This window comes from Camellia sinensis, chromosome 4 (genome assembly GCF_055761805.1).
Source record: "Camellia sinensis isolate YWXY chromosome 4, ASM5576180v1, whole genome shotgun sequence".
In the NCBI taxonomy this organism is placed as follows: domain Eukaryota; kingdom Viridiplantae; phylum Streptophyta; class Magnoliopsida; order Ericales; family Theaceae; genus Camellia; species Camellia sinensis.
In genome coordinates, this window is record NC_138964.1 from 202145505 (window position 1) to 202163369 (window position 17865).

General features: G+C 39.5%; 2 protein-coding genes across 2 annotated transcripts; both read left to right on the forward strand.

Moving 5' to 3' along the window:
• Positions 1-447: 447 nt before the first annotated feature.
• Positions 448-5344, forward strand: LOC114298591 (putative pectin methylesterase CGR2). Its single transcript, XM_028243204.2, has 7 exons — positions 448-758; positions 1191-1353; positions 1562-1601; positions 1822-1863; positions 3885-4259; positions 4388-4443; positions 5029-5344. The coding sequence occupies exons 2-7, from the start codon at positions 1237-1239 to the stop codon at positions 5179-5181; spliced, it is 783 nt and encodes a 260-aa protein (XP_028099005.2). The 5' UTR covers positions 448-758; positions 1191-1236; the 3' UTR covers positions 5182-5344.
• A 2789-nt stretch (positions 5345-8133) lies between these two features.
• On the forward strand, positions 8134-9977 carry LOC145789835 (uncharacterized). The gene is made up of 2 exons (XM_082867363.1): positions 8134-8940; positions 9020-9977. The coding sequence occupies exon 2, from the start codon at positions 9263-9265 to the stop codon at positions 9842-9844; it is 582 nt and encodes a 193-aa protein (XP_082723489.1). The 5' UTR covers positions 8134-8940; positions 9020-9262; the 3' UTR covers positions 9845-9977.
• The last annotated feature ends 7888 nt before the right edge of the window (positions 9978-17865 follow it).

Below are 17865 nucleotides of genomic sequence, written 5' to 3' on the forward strand. Positions count from 1 at the left end.
CGTTTAAGCTCAGTTTGTTAAATAAATAAGTCAATCTTAAATACATTTTAAGACTCATTAAAATTTTCAAACTAAACTTGAATAATCAATTATTCGTTCAACTCAATTTGATATGACTAAAACTATATAAATACCAAATTAGTCAAGCTCCACTTGACAAAAAAAACTCAAGATTAGTTCAAAAATTTAGGGGTGGATTGACATTTCCTAAATAATTGTTTTTTTAATCTTTTTTTTCATTACATTACCTCTCTACTTTTTTGTACTTCTTTTCGTAAAAATTCAAAAAATACACTTATTTAAATCATTTCAAACAATCCTTAACGGACACGGACTAAGCTTGAATAAATTTTAAAATCCATTAAAATTTTCAAACAAAATCTAAACAGTTGTTCGGCTCCTTTGACTCGTTTTTCACCTTTAGTCAAAATACACAAATTCATAGACAGAACATGAAAAATAAAGTGATAATCACTGATAGATGTTGATGTAATTAACGTTAATAATAATTGCTAAACCGTGTAGAGCACAATAACGCGCGTAATACAACGACCTCATCGTACAACGACAGCCTCCGATTTAATAAAGCTGTTAATTCCGTTTTTCCAATAATCTCCCCCCCCCCTCTCTCTCTCTCTCTCTCTCTCTCTCTCTGTGTTTCGAAATTACATACACACATATACACAACTTCTATTAGCAGATCTAAGATCCACAATTTACAGATCCCGAATGTCTCTGCTTCGTTCGCTGATCTGAAGGTTACTTCATTGATTCAATTGTTCTGTTGAATTTTTTTGTTTAATTGATTCAATTTTTGATTCGCATCGCTCTCATTTGTTTAATTTCTTCGTAATTTGAATAATCTTTTGTGTCCGATGTGTTTATTCAATGTGAACATTCGGAGGAAAACTTTTCCAGATCTGGGTTCGATTCGTAATTTATTACTGTATGTGTTCCATGTTTTGAATTTCGATTCTTGTTCGAGATTTGTATTTGATACTGTTGAGTAGCTAAGGTCCCCTGTTTCCATGACTTCATTACACTCATTTTATGAATGTTTCATTGTAATTGTTAACCATTTCAAGCTTTCTACATCATTGTTTTTTCACTTATTTTAATCTTTCAATTTTGTCTTTTCTATCCATAGTGAATAGCTTATCTTGCAATGTTTGTTGTTTCTTTTGTACCAGTGTAAAATCATATAGGTTCACTGTAATTTAAAAGCAAATAGTCATCATGTCAAGGAGGCATGCAAATCCCTCAAGGCGCTTGGCAATCAATGGTCCATTTGGGGGAGTTTTCCAACCCAAATCACGCGTTTCTCCTCTATTATCCCTTGTCCTCGTCGTTGTGGTACTTCTCATATTCATAGCTCATCTTCCTCATTTTTTTGCTTCATATTTTGTAAGGACCCTTTGTTCTGTCAAGAGGTTATAATTGCGAAGAAATCATTTCAGCCCTTCGTTACATATATTATAGTCTTCCCAGCTTCTGAAGACCATGCTGAAATATCACAATTCTAACCTTCTTTCCCCCCCTCCCCTTTTTCTGAAACTTGCAGGGCTTGGTGTTTGTTATAGGCCATTTTCGCGGTGGCTCAGGTATGTGTTGGATTTGTTTAGAAACCCACTTTCTTTTTTCTTTTTTAATCATTTTTGGATGTCAAAAACGAGTTGCTATATCACCTGAAAAAATCTCTAGCTTTTAGATTACTTAGGCTACCTATACATATCTCGCTCTCATAAAGAATTCTTATATTTGGATTTGTTAGCTGATGTCGCAATTATATACATCAACTGAACTGTTACTCTCATAACCTAGGTACATTTGGGGGTCGCAAAGATGCAATTAGCAAGGTTGAAGGTAAATTTGCTTAATTGTCTCATGTATTGCTTTATGGGTGATGATTGAGACCCCCTCCAATCACCACCCCCACCACCCCCCTACACACGCGTGGCGGGTGGTGATTGGAGGAGAATGAAAAAAAAAAAAAAAGAAAAAGAAAAAGGGACCAATCATAGGAAGAGAGTAAAAAAGGGGGTCCAAGTCATTATTCTTGCTTTATTTATTTTTGTTGGTTTATACGCCTTCAGTTTTATTACATCTGCAAGAGTCACACTTTAGCATTTTTGCAAAATTGGCCGGTGATTATAACTAACTATACACTGATGTAATTTTAAAAAGATTGAAATGTTTGGAATTGGAGCATTTATATCTACAACCTAAACTTCTTAGGATGTTCAGCAACAGAACAGTCGGAAGTGGCTTCTTTTCCTTTAGCATATTGATGTTATTGAGTCAGCCCCAATGGTTAGGCGGACAGAAATTTCTGAAACCCTACATTAGAGAGGATCAAAGCTTTTAATCTCAACAAATTTTTGAAAATTGAAAACATGGGATATATTTCAATTTTGAGCCGTTTTAGAATTTGTCATTCTTTTAAATGTAGTATTTCCTCATTAGGAGAAATATTAATGCTATACTTTGTTATCAAAATCTTATGATTCGTGATTCGATTCACGATTTGATTCGTAATTTTTGTAAAATCGATACGAATCTATGGATAAATCTATTTTGGAAGTGAATCTCTAGTGAATCCTACGATTCATAATCGATTCACAATTCGATTCACTTTTTACGATTCATGCAATTTTTAAAATTATTTTGTCCGACATATTTTTAACTCTTTTTTTATCCATCTTTTCGGTGAAAATTACATAATACAATTTTCAGTAGCGTTTAATACCAAAATAACTAACGTATATACATAATTTGTTATTATTTTAGTAATTATGGAGTTTTTAATAGGATTCAATCAGATTCAGTCAGACCCAACATATTTTTAACATTTCTTCTCATTTTTTTTTCCTTTAAAAAATTATAACATATCTTCTAAAGATGTTTAAAATTAAAGTTACACTATGAATTATCTGTTACTACTTTATTAAAGGGGTACTTACATGTAGGTCCTAATAAGTGGATTTATTGTCTAATAAGTCCTATGAGAAAATTGTTATAAAAAAAAGTCACTAATTGTAAGTTTTAAAGACAATTTATAAAAATCATGACAAAAAAAAGTAACTAATTGTTAATTTTTAGCGACATATAAAAAATTGTCACAAAAAAATTATTTTTAGCGACAATTTTATCCTGACTTATTGTCAATAGGACTTGATGGGAATTAAGTCCAACTATTAAGACATATTGGTAGTTTACCCTTTATCTTTAAATTGAATATTACATGTGTAAGATCGGTTATACCTTTTAAAATGTTTTAGGTTTTAAAATAAAATATTCTAAATAATTTTGTCTTATTATTTACTCACTGTTACTTAGAAAAGTATGTATACTTATTGTTCAAATATCATTATTGTTGTTAATTGTTGTTACTTTAGAAATTGATAATTTGTCTACTTGGTTATTATCTTTATTAAGAATGGTTGATAATAAATATCTAAAAAAAAAAAATGTAAGATGGTAATCTTACATAGGAATCTTTGTTAACTTTTTACCTATTAAACTACGTGATTATCATTCAAAATAACATTTTCATAGATTTAAGTCTAAATATTTTATATTCATAAGATATATTTAACATCTAAATGTGTAGATATATGTTTTCAAGTAATTTAGAAAAAATGACCGAATCTTTATGATTCACGATTCGATTTGATTCGCTATTCGGTACGAGGTTATTTCGATTCACAATAAGAATCCCGATTTAACAAGTATGATGCTATAGCTGAAATGGGATTTTGTTCTCTTTCCATCCCACAAATCATTATTCAAGTTGTGGCCAAAACTGAGGTTTAAATTGCTAGAAATAAAGAACCACTAAAATTTTTTGTATCAATTTTCCTGACTAATTTCTCATCATCATGTAGGTGACTTTTCTTGCACACTCGATGTTCAGAGAGCAATACCTTCTTTAAAGAAAGCATATGGTGACAACATGCGCAAAGTTTTGCATGTGGGCCCTGATTCTTGCTTAGTGGTCTCTAAATTGTTAAGAGAGGAGGAAACTGAAGCATGGGGTGTAGAACCATATGACATAGAAGATGCCGATGGGCACTGCAAATCTCTTGTACGCAAAGGCATTGTGCGTGAAGCTGACATCAAGTTTTCTCTGCCTTACAGAGCAAAGTCATTTTCTCTGGTTATTGTATCAGATGCACTGGATTACCTCTCACCAAAGTACCTGAACAAGACTCTTCCGGATTTGGCAAGAGTGTCTACGGATGGTCTTATTATTTTTACAGGTAATTTTCTTGTTAGAAATTCTTGTTGAGTTCATTGAATGCATTTCTTGTATCATTTTTGGTAAATATGTTTTATTTGTTTGGTAAGATGTGATTTTTGTATAACCGCTTTTCAATTTCATCTTTAGGTTATCCTGGAACACAGAGAGCTAAAGTTGCAGAGTTATCCAGATTTGGACGTCCGGTAAGTGGATATCTGCTGAATTTAGTTATTTCATTGTGCTCTTTCCTTATACTTCATCTTCTACAAACGTGTTCAGGATCTGTAAAATGTAATTTACTAAATTGTAGTTTCAATGATACCTAATCAGTTTGCTGTTAAATCGTATACATGCTAAGTGGAATTAATTCTCATTTGGTTTTTCCCAATATTCATCAATATCTATATATATATATTTGAACACACCCTGGACAAATACTGAGTTATAGCTTCAAGACGGAAGTTTGAGATGAATCTGACTCTGATGTATCCTGGATAATTTGATTTGGTCATACTCATACTATTTGGTTTTTAAAATTAGAACTTGTGGTAAAACAAGGATGTCGAATGAGTTGGTTAGGGGGGGGGGGGGGGGAATTTTGTTTTTGTTTTTAATAAGACAAGGGATAGGTAATATCTTTGTGAAATAGCCAATTATGGTTGATAAACTTGCGGTAAAAAGGTTTTATGGTATTTGGGGCTTTATTTCTGCTCCTGTTCCTATATTCATAACTCAATGCAGCAGTTCTTAGTGAGAAAATGACTGCTTTTAATGTTTCACATTTCAAGGCCAAAATGCGGAGCTCATCTTGGTGGATGCGATTCTTCGTCCAGACCAGCTTAGAAGTGAATGAAGCCGCCACTAAAAAGTTTGAGCAGGCTGCAATCCATTCAGGCAAGCTGAGCTGCCAAGTGTTCCACCTCAATTCATATCATAGATAGTTCAATGATCTCATTCATAATTTTGTACGTTTTTGAAACATCTAAGTCCAACAGTGTTTTCAGTTTTCATATGAAATGTGCCCTAAACGGGGATGTTGATCATTTCACTGCATATTCTGTCCTGCATTATATAGTCAATATTTACTAACGAAAATTGTTGAAAGAAGTGTGCCTGAACTGTTTCCATACATGTGCTTCTGAAAATTACCTCTCTCATTCTTGAACATCACAATTATCCTTCAATAACTTCACCATCTTTTCCTGTTAATTTTTTATCACTTATAATAAGATTAAAGAGTGTCCAGATGTTTCTTCTTGGTTCTTTAAGCTAGGAAGCTCTGTTCTGGATCAAATGGATAGAACATTGCTTAGCAAAAAAAAAAAAATTAAAATAGACACAACATTGGCAGGAAATAACCGTATGGTATAGCTGGTAAAAAAAAAACTAGATATATCAAAGCACAAGGTCTCAATCACAAGCAATATGTTTGGATCATGGATTTGGCTAGGCATCTGAAAACAGAAAGGAAAAATGCGAGATAAATTAATGTGAATCATTGTTCTTTTCATTCCCAAATGCCAACCCAAATCCATGATACGAAAAACACTAGGGAAACAGGAATAATATAGAAAAGAGAACAACTTTTCTTTAATTTTTTTCTCTCAAAACCAATTCCTTTGCCTCAAAAGCTTACAACCCAATTTACAGTAACATTGCTTGGTAAGCAATGAAGGCATGATTTTGAAAAAATTTAAATGTAACTGTGTGGGTGATTTTCGGATCACACTACCCAACTTAGTATTTAGCTGGAGAACACTGGCAGAATAGATGACACCTGGCTAACCTGTAACAGAAAGAGAAGATTCCGGCGGTGGTTCGACCACCCGGGGGCACTCCGACGATCAAGTCAGTATATCTCTCAAAGATAATCAATAATGCTAAACTCAATGCTCAAAGCATAAGATTACGTACCTTAGACCCACGGGGGTGCCTCTCTTTTATAGTTACCTCAATCCAAATCCCATTAGAAGCCTAACTTCTATGGATTCCTGTTCAGTACTTACTTTGGACTCCTCAAGAGATAAAGATAAACTCCCTAAGAGCTTTATCCTTATCTTGGCTAAGTCTCCTCTTTATTCTAGGACTCTTATCCCTTATCTTTTATCTGATTATCTCGGATTCCGATATCTTCGGAGATAACCTCGGCTTACACGAGATCACCTCGGCGTCATGACCCTGACACGTGGTAACTCGGCTGACACGTCGGCGTCACCTTGCCACGTGTTGGTACTCAAAAATATATCCCCACAACTGCCCCCTAGGTTCTATTACCTCGGTATTCTGAGGTGATGGTACCTATATCACTCCGTTTTCTCAATACGTCGGTTTTCAGTATCTCAGCCGAGATCATTATTTTGGCCGACATGTCTTTGCTGAAGAACAAGAACTTCAAGAACCCTTTCACGCGTATGAGTTGTCATACACCATAATTCAACCATTTTTAGCCACGCGTTTCTTTCTTACTGGTTTGTACCTATGACGCGCCCGTAAGCCGTCTCTCTCTCACGTGCGCCGTCTGACGCATACGTTCTTCCAGGCATATTGATTACTTTTTACCACCGTTTTCATTTTTAACAAAACATCTATTCGTTTTTTTTCTTTTCACCTTATTTTCGTTTTTGGAAAACTTTTTCTCTCTCTAACTTTCTCTTCTCGAGTCCGCCATTGTTCAAGCTTCCTTGCTCTGAAACTTATTCCGTTCACCCCTCCCAGCGTGTTTTGCACCATTTCGTTGCCTCCACGACCGTCGTTTGACTTCGGCGATCTTTACACCGGCTTCATATTTTCTAGTAAGCAACTGTTTTCTTCTTATTCCAGTTCTTGATCTTTTCTGGCATTTCTCGTTATTACTGCCTTGCTCAAATATTTAATTTGTGAATCATACATCTGAATGCATTGATTTTACTTTTTGCTTATGCCTTATATACATGGACTGTTCATAGTTTTCTTGCACGTCTTGCCACTGTTCTTGGCCTTCAACCCTTTGTATTCTTCATGTTTTTGATAGTCCATCTTTGTTCTTGATTCTGAAACTTCGCCTTTGTTTTCTGTTTTTTGTGTCTTTTCCAGATCTGTGCCTTTAATCTTCATCTCCATAGTTTTAGGTTTGGGATTTGTCTGTAGAACCCACATTTTAGGAAAAACTGAAACATCCCTTACAAATTTCCGCACCAGTTCAAACTTAGGTTTTTTGTCGAGGTCCCAATAGCCCTTTTTGAAACATCTTCTTTTTGAAATCCAATACCTTTAGTTATCCCGATATTATGGGTATGTGGAAACATCGGGTAGACACCCCTTCTAGCTAGACTTTTTTAGGCAAGAGTTTGAAATCCCAGCTGATGTCAATCTGAGGTTGGCTGGGGATGATGACTCCATCATGCCTACTGACCACTCCATGCCCTTCCCTGTGGTTGCCTTTATTGAGTGTGGACTTCGATTTTCACTTGACCCTTTTTTCCGTCAAATCCTTCATTTCTATAAATTGAACCCAATGCAACTCGCCATCAATTCTTACCGAGTTATTACTGGTACCATAGCTTTAGTTAAACAAGAGAATGCCAGGATTACGCTTGCCGATTTCCAGTACTGTTATACCATGTGTCGCCTTAGAAAAGACACGGACTATGTCTATTACCTTAAGCCGAGATCCACCGAATATAAAATCGTAGCCGACCTCCCAGACTCCAGCAAGGGAGCTGGAGACAATTACTTCATTGTCTCGGGCAGTTGGGAGTTTCAGCCAAACGACAACCTCCATCTTTATCCCTTAAGCCGCACTGTTTTGGGGGAAGGAGCTAGTAAGGGCCACCCTTCATAAGTTTTTTTTTATCTTCTTGCATAAAGTTTTCAATATTCTTGTTCTAATGTCTGTGCTGTTTTTATCTTTTGCAGTTCTTCCTCAACCTCCAAAGAATTTTCGCCAATTCTTTTATCCCAGCAAGGATTTGAAAAAACTTCTGAACTTGCCAATTCACAAACGAAAGGCGCCTCTACTCCTCAACTTTATTCCAACATACAGGTCCGCTTTGCCCGACATCCCTAGGAGGAAGAAAAAAAGCCTTTCTCCACCATCTGCCACAACTCCACAAACCGCATCCACATCTCGGACAGACCAGGGGTCAACCTCTGATCCAGCCGAGCAACCGTCAACTTCAGCTCCATACTTGGTTCCAATATCATAGCACCGCCGCCGACGCCGAACAGTTTCTACTGCCGAGATGGGTCGCCCAAAACCAGTTGCAAAAGATCTTCTGGCCAGCATTCCATCATTTGTCAACGATCAACCAGCACAAACCCTTCCGCCACCGAAGCCGAAAAGAATAAAAAAAGCTTAGCCAAAGGCTAAAGTTACTCAAGTTGAGTCTGAGGATGCTCTGCCAATCTCCAAGTTGGCTGAGAGTGACAAGTCTCAACCTTCTGCTAGGAAGAGGCGCTCTGAAGCCCAACCATTCGAATCGCCAAAATCAAAGAAGCCGAGGTCATCTTCCGCAACGACCTCGGGGTCCAAGAAGCCTGCTACTCCCTGGGCCCCTGAAATAACCTTGGAAGATAAACCAGTCATGGCCAATGATAGCGCCGAGGATATCAATGTCGGCGTTGCGCTTAGTACTGCTCTGCTTCTGCCAGGAGATCTGGAGCGAAACGCCGGCTTCAGCGAGCACGAGAACTATGCCTTGATGCTTCAGCGTTCTGTCCAAGTATGTGTCTTTTATCTGGCACTTTTTCTTTTTCATACTTAGAAAATTTTCTAATAACTTTCGCTTTGTTCACTTTCAGGCCATTCAGCATGCTCATTCCTTTTCAATTTAGTCTTTTGAAAATCGGGAGAAGTTGGCCGAGATGAAGAAGGAGTTCTCTTCTCTTCAAAAGACCAACAAAGGTCTTCAATCAAAGATGTAAAAATTGGAGGACTAAACCGAGGCTGTAATCAAAGCTCAGACCAATGCCGAAGAGAAGGCTGAGGCTGTTGAGGCTATCAGGAAAGTGGCTGAGTCTCAGAAGAGAGAAGCCAAGGAAAAAATGGTCCAAGCCGAAAAGGAGCTTCAGCAGGCACTGGCCACTAAAGAAGCCGAAATAAAAGACGCTGACGAGAAGGCGTATGCCCAAGGCATGGCCGACGTCACAGATGCCTACGAACAACAGGTGAAGGAGGCATGCAATAAGGGTTTCACCCTTGGTTGGATGTCCTTTCTAAAGAAACTCAATGTCCCAGAGGACTCACCATTAAGAAAAACTGATGTTATTCCTCTTCCATTCCCCCCAGCTCAACCTCCAAGTCAAGACGTCGGTGAATCTGAGTCTAAGGATGGTGATGAGGAAGAGGATGAGGCTTTGGTAAGAAAATCCAAAAATACTAATGGGGCCAAGTCTCCTCTTCAGAATGAGCAAGTCCTAGACTTGACTCAGGATGAAGAAGTCGATGAGGTTAACAAAGACGCTGCTTATGAGAAGGAATCAGCCGATGCCACCCTTGCTGATAAGAACCTTGATGACACTCTTGCAGAAATTGACGCCGAGGTCGCGGCAGATAAGGCTGTTGAGATGTCTTCTCAACAATCATCTGATCTTCAAATTCAACCAACTGGTGGAGAGGAGTCTTAACTTCATGTTTTTCTTTTGCTTACTTGTATTTTGTTTCTTCTTTATCTTTTGGAACAATATAAGCTTTTTGTATGGCCGATGTGCCATTTTCTTGGTGAATGCTAATACAACTTTTCTCTTTTAAGTGCTTGCACTCTTGTCTTCTCTTTATTGCCTCTGCATGATTCTATACTTAGAATATTCTGCATGTCTTTCACATACTTTTCTTTCTTTGTACAATCTTCTCGGGGTGACACACCTCGGATAGACAAACTTCTTGGTTTTAATCTTAACTTGTAAACTTTTAACAAGTGTTGAACATCATACTGGTTTAACTCAACTTATAAATTGTCCACAAATTTCAACAAGTGTTAAACAATGACTTCAGTTTAACTTAACTTGTAAATTGTCTACAAATTTCAATAAGTGTTAAATAATGATTTCGGTTTAACTCAACTTATAAATTGTCTACAAATTTCAACAAGTGTTAAATAATGACTTCGGTTTAACTTTTCTTGTAAATTGTCCACAAATTTCAACAAGTGTTAAACAATGATTTCGGTTTAACTTAACTTGTAAATTGTCCACAAATTTCAACAAGTGTTAAACGATGATTTTGATTTAACTTAACTTGTAAATTATCCAAAAATTTCAACAAGTGTTAAACAATGACTTCGGCTTAACTTAACTTACAAATTGTCCACAAATTTCAACAAGTGTTAAGCAATAATTTCGGTTTAACTTAACTTGTAAATTGTTCACAAATTTCAACAAGTGTTAAACAATGATTTTGGTTTAACTTAACTTGTAAATTATCCACAAATTTCAACAAGTGTTAAACAATGACTTCGGTTTAACTTTGCTTGTAAATTGTCCACAAATTTCAACAAGTGTTAAACAATGACTTCGGCTTAACTTGTAAATTGTCCACAAATTTCAACAAGTGTTAAGCGATAATTTCGGTTTAACTTAACTTGTAAATTGTCCACAAATTTCAACAAGTGTTAAACAATGATTTCGATTTAACTTAACTTGTAAATTGTCCACAAATTTCAACAAATGTTACATAATGACTTCGGTTTAACTTAACTTGTAAATTGTCCACAAATTTCAACAAGTGTTAAACAATGACTTCGGCTTAACTTAACTTGTAAATTGTTCACAAATTTCAACAAGTGTTAAGCAATAATTTCGGCTTAACTTCAACTTGTAAATTGTCCACAAATTTCAACAAGTGTTAAGCAATAATTTCGATTTAACTTAACTTGTAAATTGTCCACAAATTTCAACAAGTGTTAAGCAATAATTTCGATTTAACTTAACTTGTAAATTGTCCACAAATTTCAACAAGTGTTAAATAATGACTTCGGTTTAACTTTACTTGTAAATTGTCCACAAATTTCAACAAGTGTTAAATAATGACTTTGGCTTAACTTGTAAATTGTCCACAAATTTTAACAAATGTTAAGCAATAATTTCGGCTTAACTTCAACTTGTAAATTGTCCACAAATTTCAACAAGTGTTAAGCAATAATTTCGGTTTAACTTAACTTGTAAATTGTCCATAAATTTCAACAAGTGTTAAATAATGACTTCGGCTTAACTTCAACTTGTAAATTATCCACAAATTTCAACAAGTGTTAAACAATGATTTCGGCTTAACTTCAACTTGTAAATTGTCCACAAATTTCAACAAGTGTTAAACAATAATTTCGGTTTAACTTAACTTATAAATTGTCCACAAATTTCAACAAGCGTTAAGCATATTCTTCTTCTCTCTGCCCCCTAATGTGAACCTGAGTTCCACTTGGGTTCTCATTATGCATGTATTCTAAAGACAATGTCAAGTATTCTTGAAAAGAAAACAGAATCTTTATTTATTTACTTCGACAAATGGGAAAAGAACAAAGAAATTTTAATGATAGAAAAATTTCGAATTACAAGTGTTCCAAGGTCTTGGCAACTCTTTGCCCTCATTATCTTCAAGTCGATATGCCCCATTACCCAGAACCGACATGATTCTGCAGGGTCCTTCCCAGTTTGCGCCAAGCTTGCCCTCTCTGGGATCCTTCTTATTGCCGACGACTTTCCTCAGGACTAGGTCGCCGACTTGAAACTCTCTTCTATTGACTTTCTTGTTATAAGCTTTTGCAAGTTGCTGCTGGTATGCTGCAAGCTGGATTGCAACTTTTTCTTTTCTTTTTTCTAAAAGATCCAGATCTCGGGCTAAGAGTACATCATTAGTCCCGTTTTCAACTCCCTGGGTTCTGATTCCTAGGATGCCGATCTCCAGCGGAATGTCTGCTTCTGTGCCATAAGCCATGGCGATGGGGGATTCTCCTGTTGACCTTCTTGGCGTAGTCCGATATGCCCAGAGTACATTGGGCAATTCGTCAACCCACTTGCCTTTTGCTGCCTGCAGTCTCTTCTTTATTCCATCCAAAATTACTTTATTGGATGCTTCTGCTTGTCCATTGCTTTGTGGAAAGCTTGGGGTTGAAAAGTAGTTCTTGATCTTGAACTTTGCACGGAAGTTCTTAATTAACTTGTTGTCAAATTGAGTTCCATTGTCTGCAATAATTGCTCTCGGAATTCCAAATCTGGTGATGATGTTTCTCCATATGAAGTTCTCTACATCCACATCTCGGATCTTGGCAAGAGGTTCTACTTCTATCCATTTTGTGAAGTAATCTGTTGTTACCAGCAAGTACTTTCTTTGTCCAGTTGCTTGGGGTAATTGCCCAACGAGATCCATGCCCCATTGGGCAAATAGCCAAGGACTGGATACAGGGTTCAGGTCAGTAGCTGGCTGGTGTATCAAGGGTGCAAACCTTTGGCATTGTTCACATTTCTTCACGTAGGCTTCTACATTTTTTGCATGTAAGGCCACCAATACTCCTGGGTAATGGCCCTGTGAGCTAGTGATCTGCCCCCAGTGTGGCTTCCACAATTTCCTTCGTGGATTTCATATAGAAAATCTTCAACCTGCAAAGGGTGTACGCACCTTAAAAGGGGTCCAGTGAAAGACCTTCAGTAGAGATGTCCTTCTGCTGTCAGACTGAATCTTGCCGATTTCAATCTGATCTTGTGTGTCTCCTTGCAGTCATCCGGTAGCTTTCCTTCTTTTAGGAACGCAACAATTGCGTTCATCCAGCTTGGTCCCATGTCTATGCACATTGCTTTATGCTCTGTGGTTACTGGTTCAATGCTTGGGCCCGACAGGTAGTCAATCATTATTGTCCTTGTTTTCCAGGTTGTACTGCACTAGCTAGGTTAGCCAACGCATCGGCGTGGATGTTGTCATCTCGGCTTACTTGAAGTAGTCGGCAGTTCTGAAATAAGGCTGACAGTCTGATGACTTCCTTTGCGTAGGCCGACATTCGTTCATCTTGGGCTGCAAACTCACCTGTTGTCTGGTTAACTATTAGTTGTGAATCACAAAAAACTATTACCTCATCTGCTTGCACTATTGCTGCCAACTTCAGTCCTGCAATGAGTGTTTCATACTCTGCTTCATTGTTTGAGGCCTTGAACCCCAAACGAATTGACTCTTCTAGTACCTGTCCATCTGGGGATATCAATACTACTCCTGCCCCCGCTCCTTGTCGGTTTGAACTCCTATCAACAAACAGTCGAAAGGAGTCGCCGATGTAAATGCTGCAGGGTCTAAGTTTGTCCTCTTTCCTTTGTTCTTTTGCCTTTGGCTGTGCTTCTCCTTGCTTGGATGGACATCGCTCTTCTTGGCTCAACGGAGCATGATGTTCCATGGATTCTGGTGTGAATTCGGCCACGAAGTCGGCCAGAACCTGGCCTTTGATTGTTGTCCTTGGCCTGTACTCCAGGTCATACTGGCCTAGGGTGACTACCCATCTGGCTATTCTTCCTGTCAGGTCTCCTTGTTGCAGTAAGGACTTCAAGGGGTGTTCTGTTAGCACCACAATTTTATGGGCCTAGAAGTAATGGTTCAACTTCTTTGAAGCCATTACTAAAGCTAGTGTCAATTTCTCTAAGGGTAGATACCTTGTTTCTGCGTCGGCTAGGGTTTTGATTATATAGTAGACAACCCTTTGCTCCCCTTTTTCTTCTCGAATTAGTACTGCACTTATCGCATGTTCTGAAACGACTAGGTACAAAAATAGCTCCTCCTCAGGTTCTGGATTTGAAAAAACTAGAGTTATGGTCAAGTACTTCTTCAGGTTGGCCAAAGCGGCTTCGCATTCTTCTGTCCACAAGAAGTTTGTGGCTTTCTTCACTAAGTTGAAGAAAGGTCTGCACTTATCTGAGCTTCTACTGATAAATCTGTTTAGGACTGCGGCCCTTCCAGTTAGCACTGCACCTGTTTTGCCGACGTCGGGCTCTTCAACTCTAGGATGGCCTTGATTTGATCTGGGCTGGTCTCGATGCCCCTTCTGGTCACCAGGTATCCTAAAAACTTACCAGATCTAACTCCAAATGCGCACTTCGATGCATTGAGTTGGAGCCGATATGTTTTAAAGATTTCAAAGACTGTTTTTAGATCGGCAAGATGACCCTCAGGCTCCTTGGTCTTAACGACCATATCGTCGATATAGACTTTTACTGTTCGGCCAATCAGGTGTTTGAACATTTTGGTTACCAGCCTTTGGTAAGTTGTTCCTGCGTTTTTCAACTCGAAAGGCATTACTCTGTAACAGTACAGGCCTTTTGGGGTGATGAACATTGTCTTTTCTTCGTCTAGGGGGTATATGGTTATCTGGTGGTACCCCCTGTAGGCATCTAGGAAGCTCATTCTTCCATGCCCTGAAGTGGCATCTACTAGCTGGTCAATCTTCGGTAGAGGAAAGCTGTCTTTGGGACAGGCTTTATTGAGGCTGGTGAAGTCTACGCAGACCCTCCATTTACCGTTCTTCTTCTTTACCACTACTGTATTGGATAGCCATGTGGGGTAGTGTACTTCTTTAATGGCCCTGGCCTCCAGGAGCCTGTCTACTTCTTCCTCTACTGTTTCGACATGCATCAACATCGGTCTTCTGGCTCGTTGAATTACAGGTTTGGCCGACCTGTCAACATTCAGTTTGTGGCAAGTGACCTCGGGGTCAATGCCAGGCATTTCGTACGGTGTCCAAGCGAACACCTCAATATTTGCTCTCAAAAAAGTTTCTAACTCTTTTTCCTCTTCTTCGGCTAAGCCCGAGCCGAGAAGAAAGAAGCGTTCTTCATCCCCATCCTGGCCGAGGATTTTCTTTAGTGCCTCGTCGCTTTTCTAGGCTGGCTCTTTGCCGACGTCTTCTAGGACTTCCACGTTCTTATCTTCAATTTCTGTCTTCTTTGGCTCTCGAACGCTGCAAGTAGATTTCATTGCTGCCATAGAGCAATTCTTCGCCTGCAACTGATCGCCTCTAACTTCCTCTATCCCATGCTCTGTTGGGAATCGCAATAGTTGATGCAATGTTGGGGGAACTGCCCCCATTGCATGCAACCATGGCCTCTCCAAGATGATGTTGTAAGGGGAGGGTGTGTCGATGATAGTGAATTCTGTCTTGATCTTCCTGGTGCCAGCCTGCACTTCCAAGCTTACTGCTCCCAGAGACCATGTCGGCGTTCCATTGAACCCAACCAATGGGCCATTGGACTGTTCCATATCATCTGGGTGAAGGCCGAGCTCTTTGTAACATCGGACGAACATGATGTCGCAAGAGCTGCCTTGATCAATCAGGATGCGTTTCACTTGGCACTCCCCAACCTGGAGGGATACTACCAAGGCATCATTATGCGGATGCTGGACCATCTCTAGGTCGGCTTCAGTAAAGGTTATCATTGGTCCTTGGCATTCTTTTGCCCGATGTCTTTTCTCCCCGACTTGGTAGACATGTTGCAGGTGCTTCACTTTCTGGGTCTCTCCTCGGATTTCGTTTTCGTTAACCTTCGAGTGGATTATGTTGATTATCCGAGGTCCTCCTGCCTGCGGCTGTTGTGCTGGGGGAGGTGGAGCTGCTGGTGCCTGAGGCAATCTTGTCTGTTCTTCCCTTGTCCTGGTCTCATCGACAAGGTCTCTTAGATGTCCTTGTCTCACCAGATCTTCCAAATATGTTTTCAGGGCTCTACAACCCTGAGTTGTATGTCCATCTTCATTATGGTAGGCACAATGCCTGCCAATGTTTCTTCCCATGAACTCTCCTGGAGTCTTTTTTGGCGTTCTGAAATAGGGCTGGTTCTGAATTTGATCCAGGACTTTGGGAATTGGGATTCGGAACACAGTTGTTACTGCTTGTGTGGCCCTCAGTTCTGCTTCTTGCCTGCTCGTTCCATTGTTACCTCGGCCTCGCTTCGGCGAGCCGCTTCCTTTCTCTTGTTTTATTTCCCTAGTTCCCGACATGTCTTCTTCGGCTCTGGCGTACTTCTCGATTCTCGTCATGAGCTCCTCCATACTTTTTGGCAATGTCTTTACCAAAGACTTTCGTAGTGGATAGTTGTCTTTCAAGCCGTTCTTAAAAAATACGACTGCCACCTCTTGATTACATTCGGGTATTCAATTGAACACCTCATAGTATCTTTTTGCATAAGCCCTAAGGCCTTCATCCTTGCTGATCTTCAGAGCCATTAATGCATCCACCCTTAATGGCTGCAGCTTGTTTGTCACAAACCTGGCCACAAACATCTCGGCCAGGTCTTCCCAATTCTTCACGCTTCCCTTCGGTAGTTTGTGGAACCAATCTGATGCAATCTCCCCAAAGGATGAGGGGAACACTTTGCAGAGCAACGGCTCGTTCCCACTATACAATGCCATTAAGTTCAAATAGAGTCCAACGTGGAAGTTGGGGTCTAACTTACCATCGTATATTTGAAACCTCGGCATACTGAACCGCTTTGGTGCCTCAAATCTGTCTAATTCCACCGAGAATGGTGTCATCGGCTTATCTGGGGGGGTTACCTCAGCGTAGGCATTATGTTGCTTCCTTTTGAGATAATCTCTTAAGTCTTGTTTGCTCCGCCTAGGAGCTCGGCTATCTTTCGACTTCGGTCTTTTCGGTATTTTACTCTCGGCCTCGTGGTGAGCCCTTTTCGACCCTTCTCCGTGAGTTATGTCGAAGCACAGTGCTTGCTCTTAAACATACCAATGTCCTTTGGGGTCTGCCTCCTTTGTGCGATGCGTCCTCCGTGATCCTTCTCTTCTTGATTCTCTTCGTCCGTCCTCCCTAGAAGGTCGGTGAGAGTATCTTTCGTCTCCGTTGTGCTGAGGGGCTACGGGGATTGTTTTCTGTCCTTCCTTCAGGGTATTGGCCGCTGGAATCGGCGTGTCGTGCAGCGGGTATGGTGGCTGCATGACGTTATTTTGCATCATGAAATTGACGACCGATTGCAGGTCTGCCAATTTGTTTGTCATCTCTTTTACCTCTTCGTCCCTCCGTAGGCACCTATCCTTCCAAACCTGGAGGTCGTCTTCGTTGTAGTACCTGCTTTGATCAGGTTTCTTTGGTGCGTCGCTAGTTTGGCCGACGTCTTTCGCTCCGTGATTTTGTTCATGAGTTTCTGCGCTCGACCTTTCTCCTTCGCCATCAAGGTCAATAGGTCTCCCACTCCCAGTAGGAGTGTCGTCCCCAATCTTTTCCTTCTGTCCGTTACTGGCCATCTATTCTACTTTTGTTCCCACAGACGGCGCCAAATTGTGTGGGTGATTTTCCGATCACACTATCCAACTTAGTATTCAATTGAAGAACACTGGCAGAATAGATGATACCTGGCTAATCTGTAACAGAAAGAGAAGATTTCGGCGGTGGTTCGACCACCTGGGGACACTCTGACGATCAAGTCAGTATATCTCTCAAAGATAATCAATAATGCTAAACTCAATGCTCAAAACATAAAATTGCGTACCTTAGACCCACGGGGTGCCTCTCTTTTATAGTTACCTCAATCCAAATCCCATTAGAAACCTGACTTCTATGGATTCCTGTTCAGTACTTACTTTGGACTCCTCAAGAGATAAAGATAAACTCCCTAAGAGCTTTATCCTTGTCTTGGCTAAGTCTCCTCTTTATTCTAGGACTCTTGTCCCTTATCTT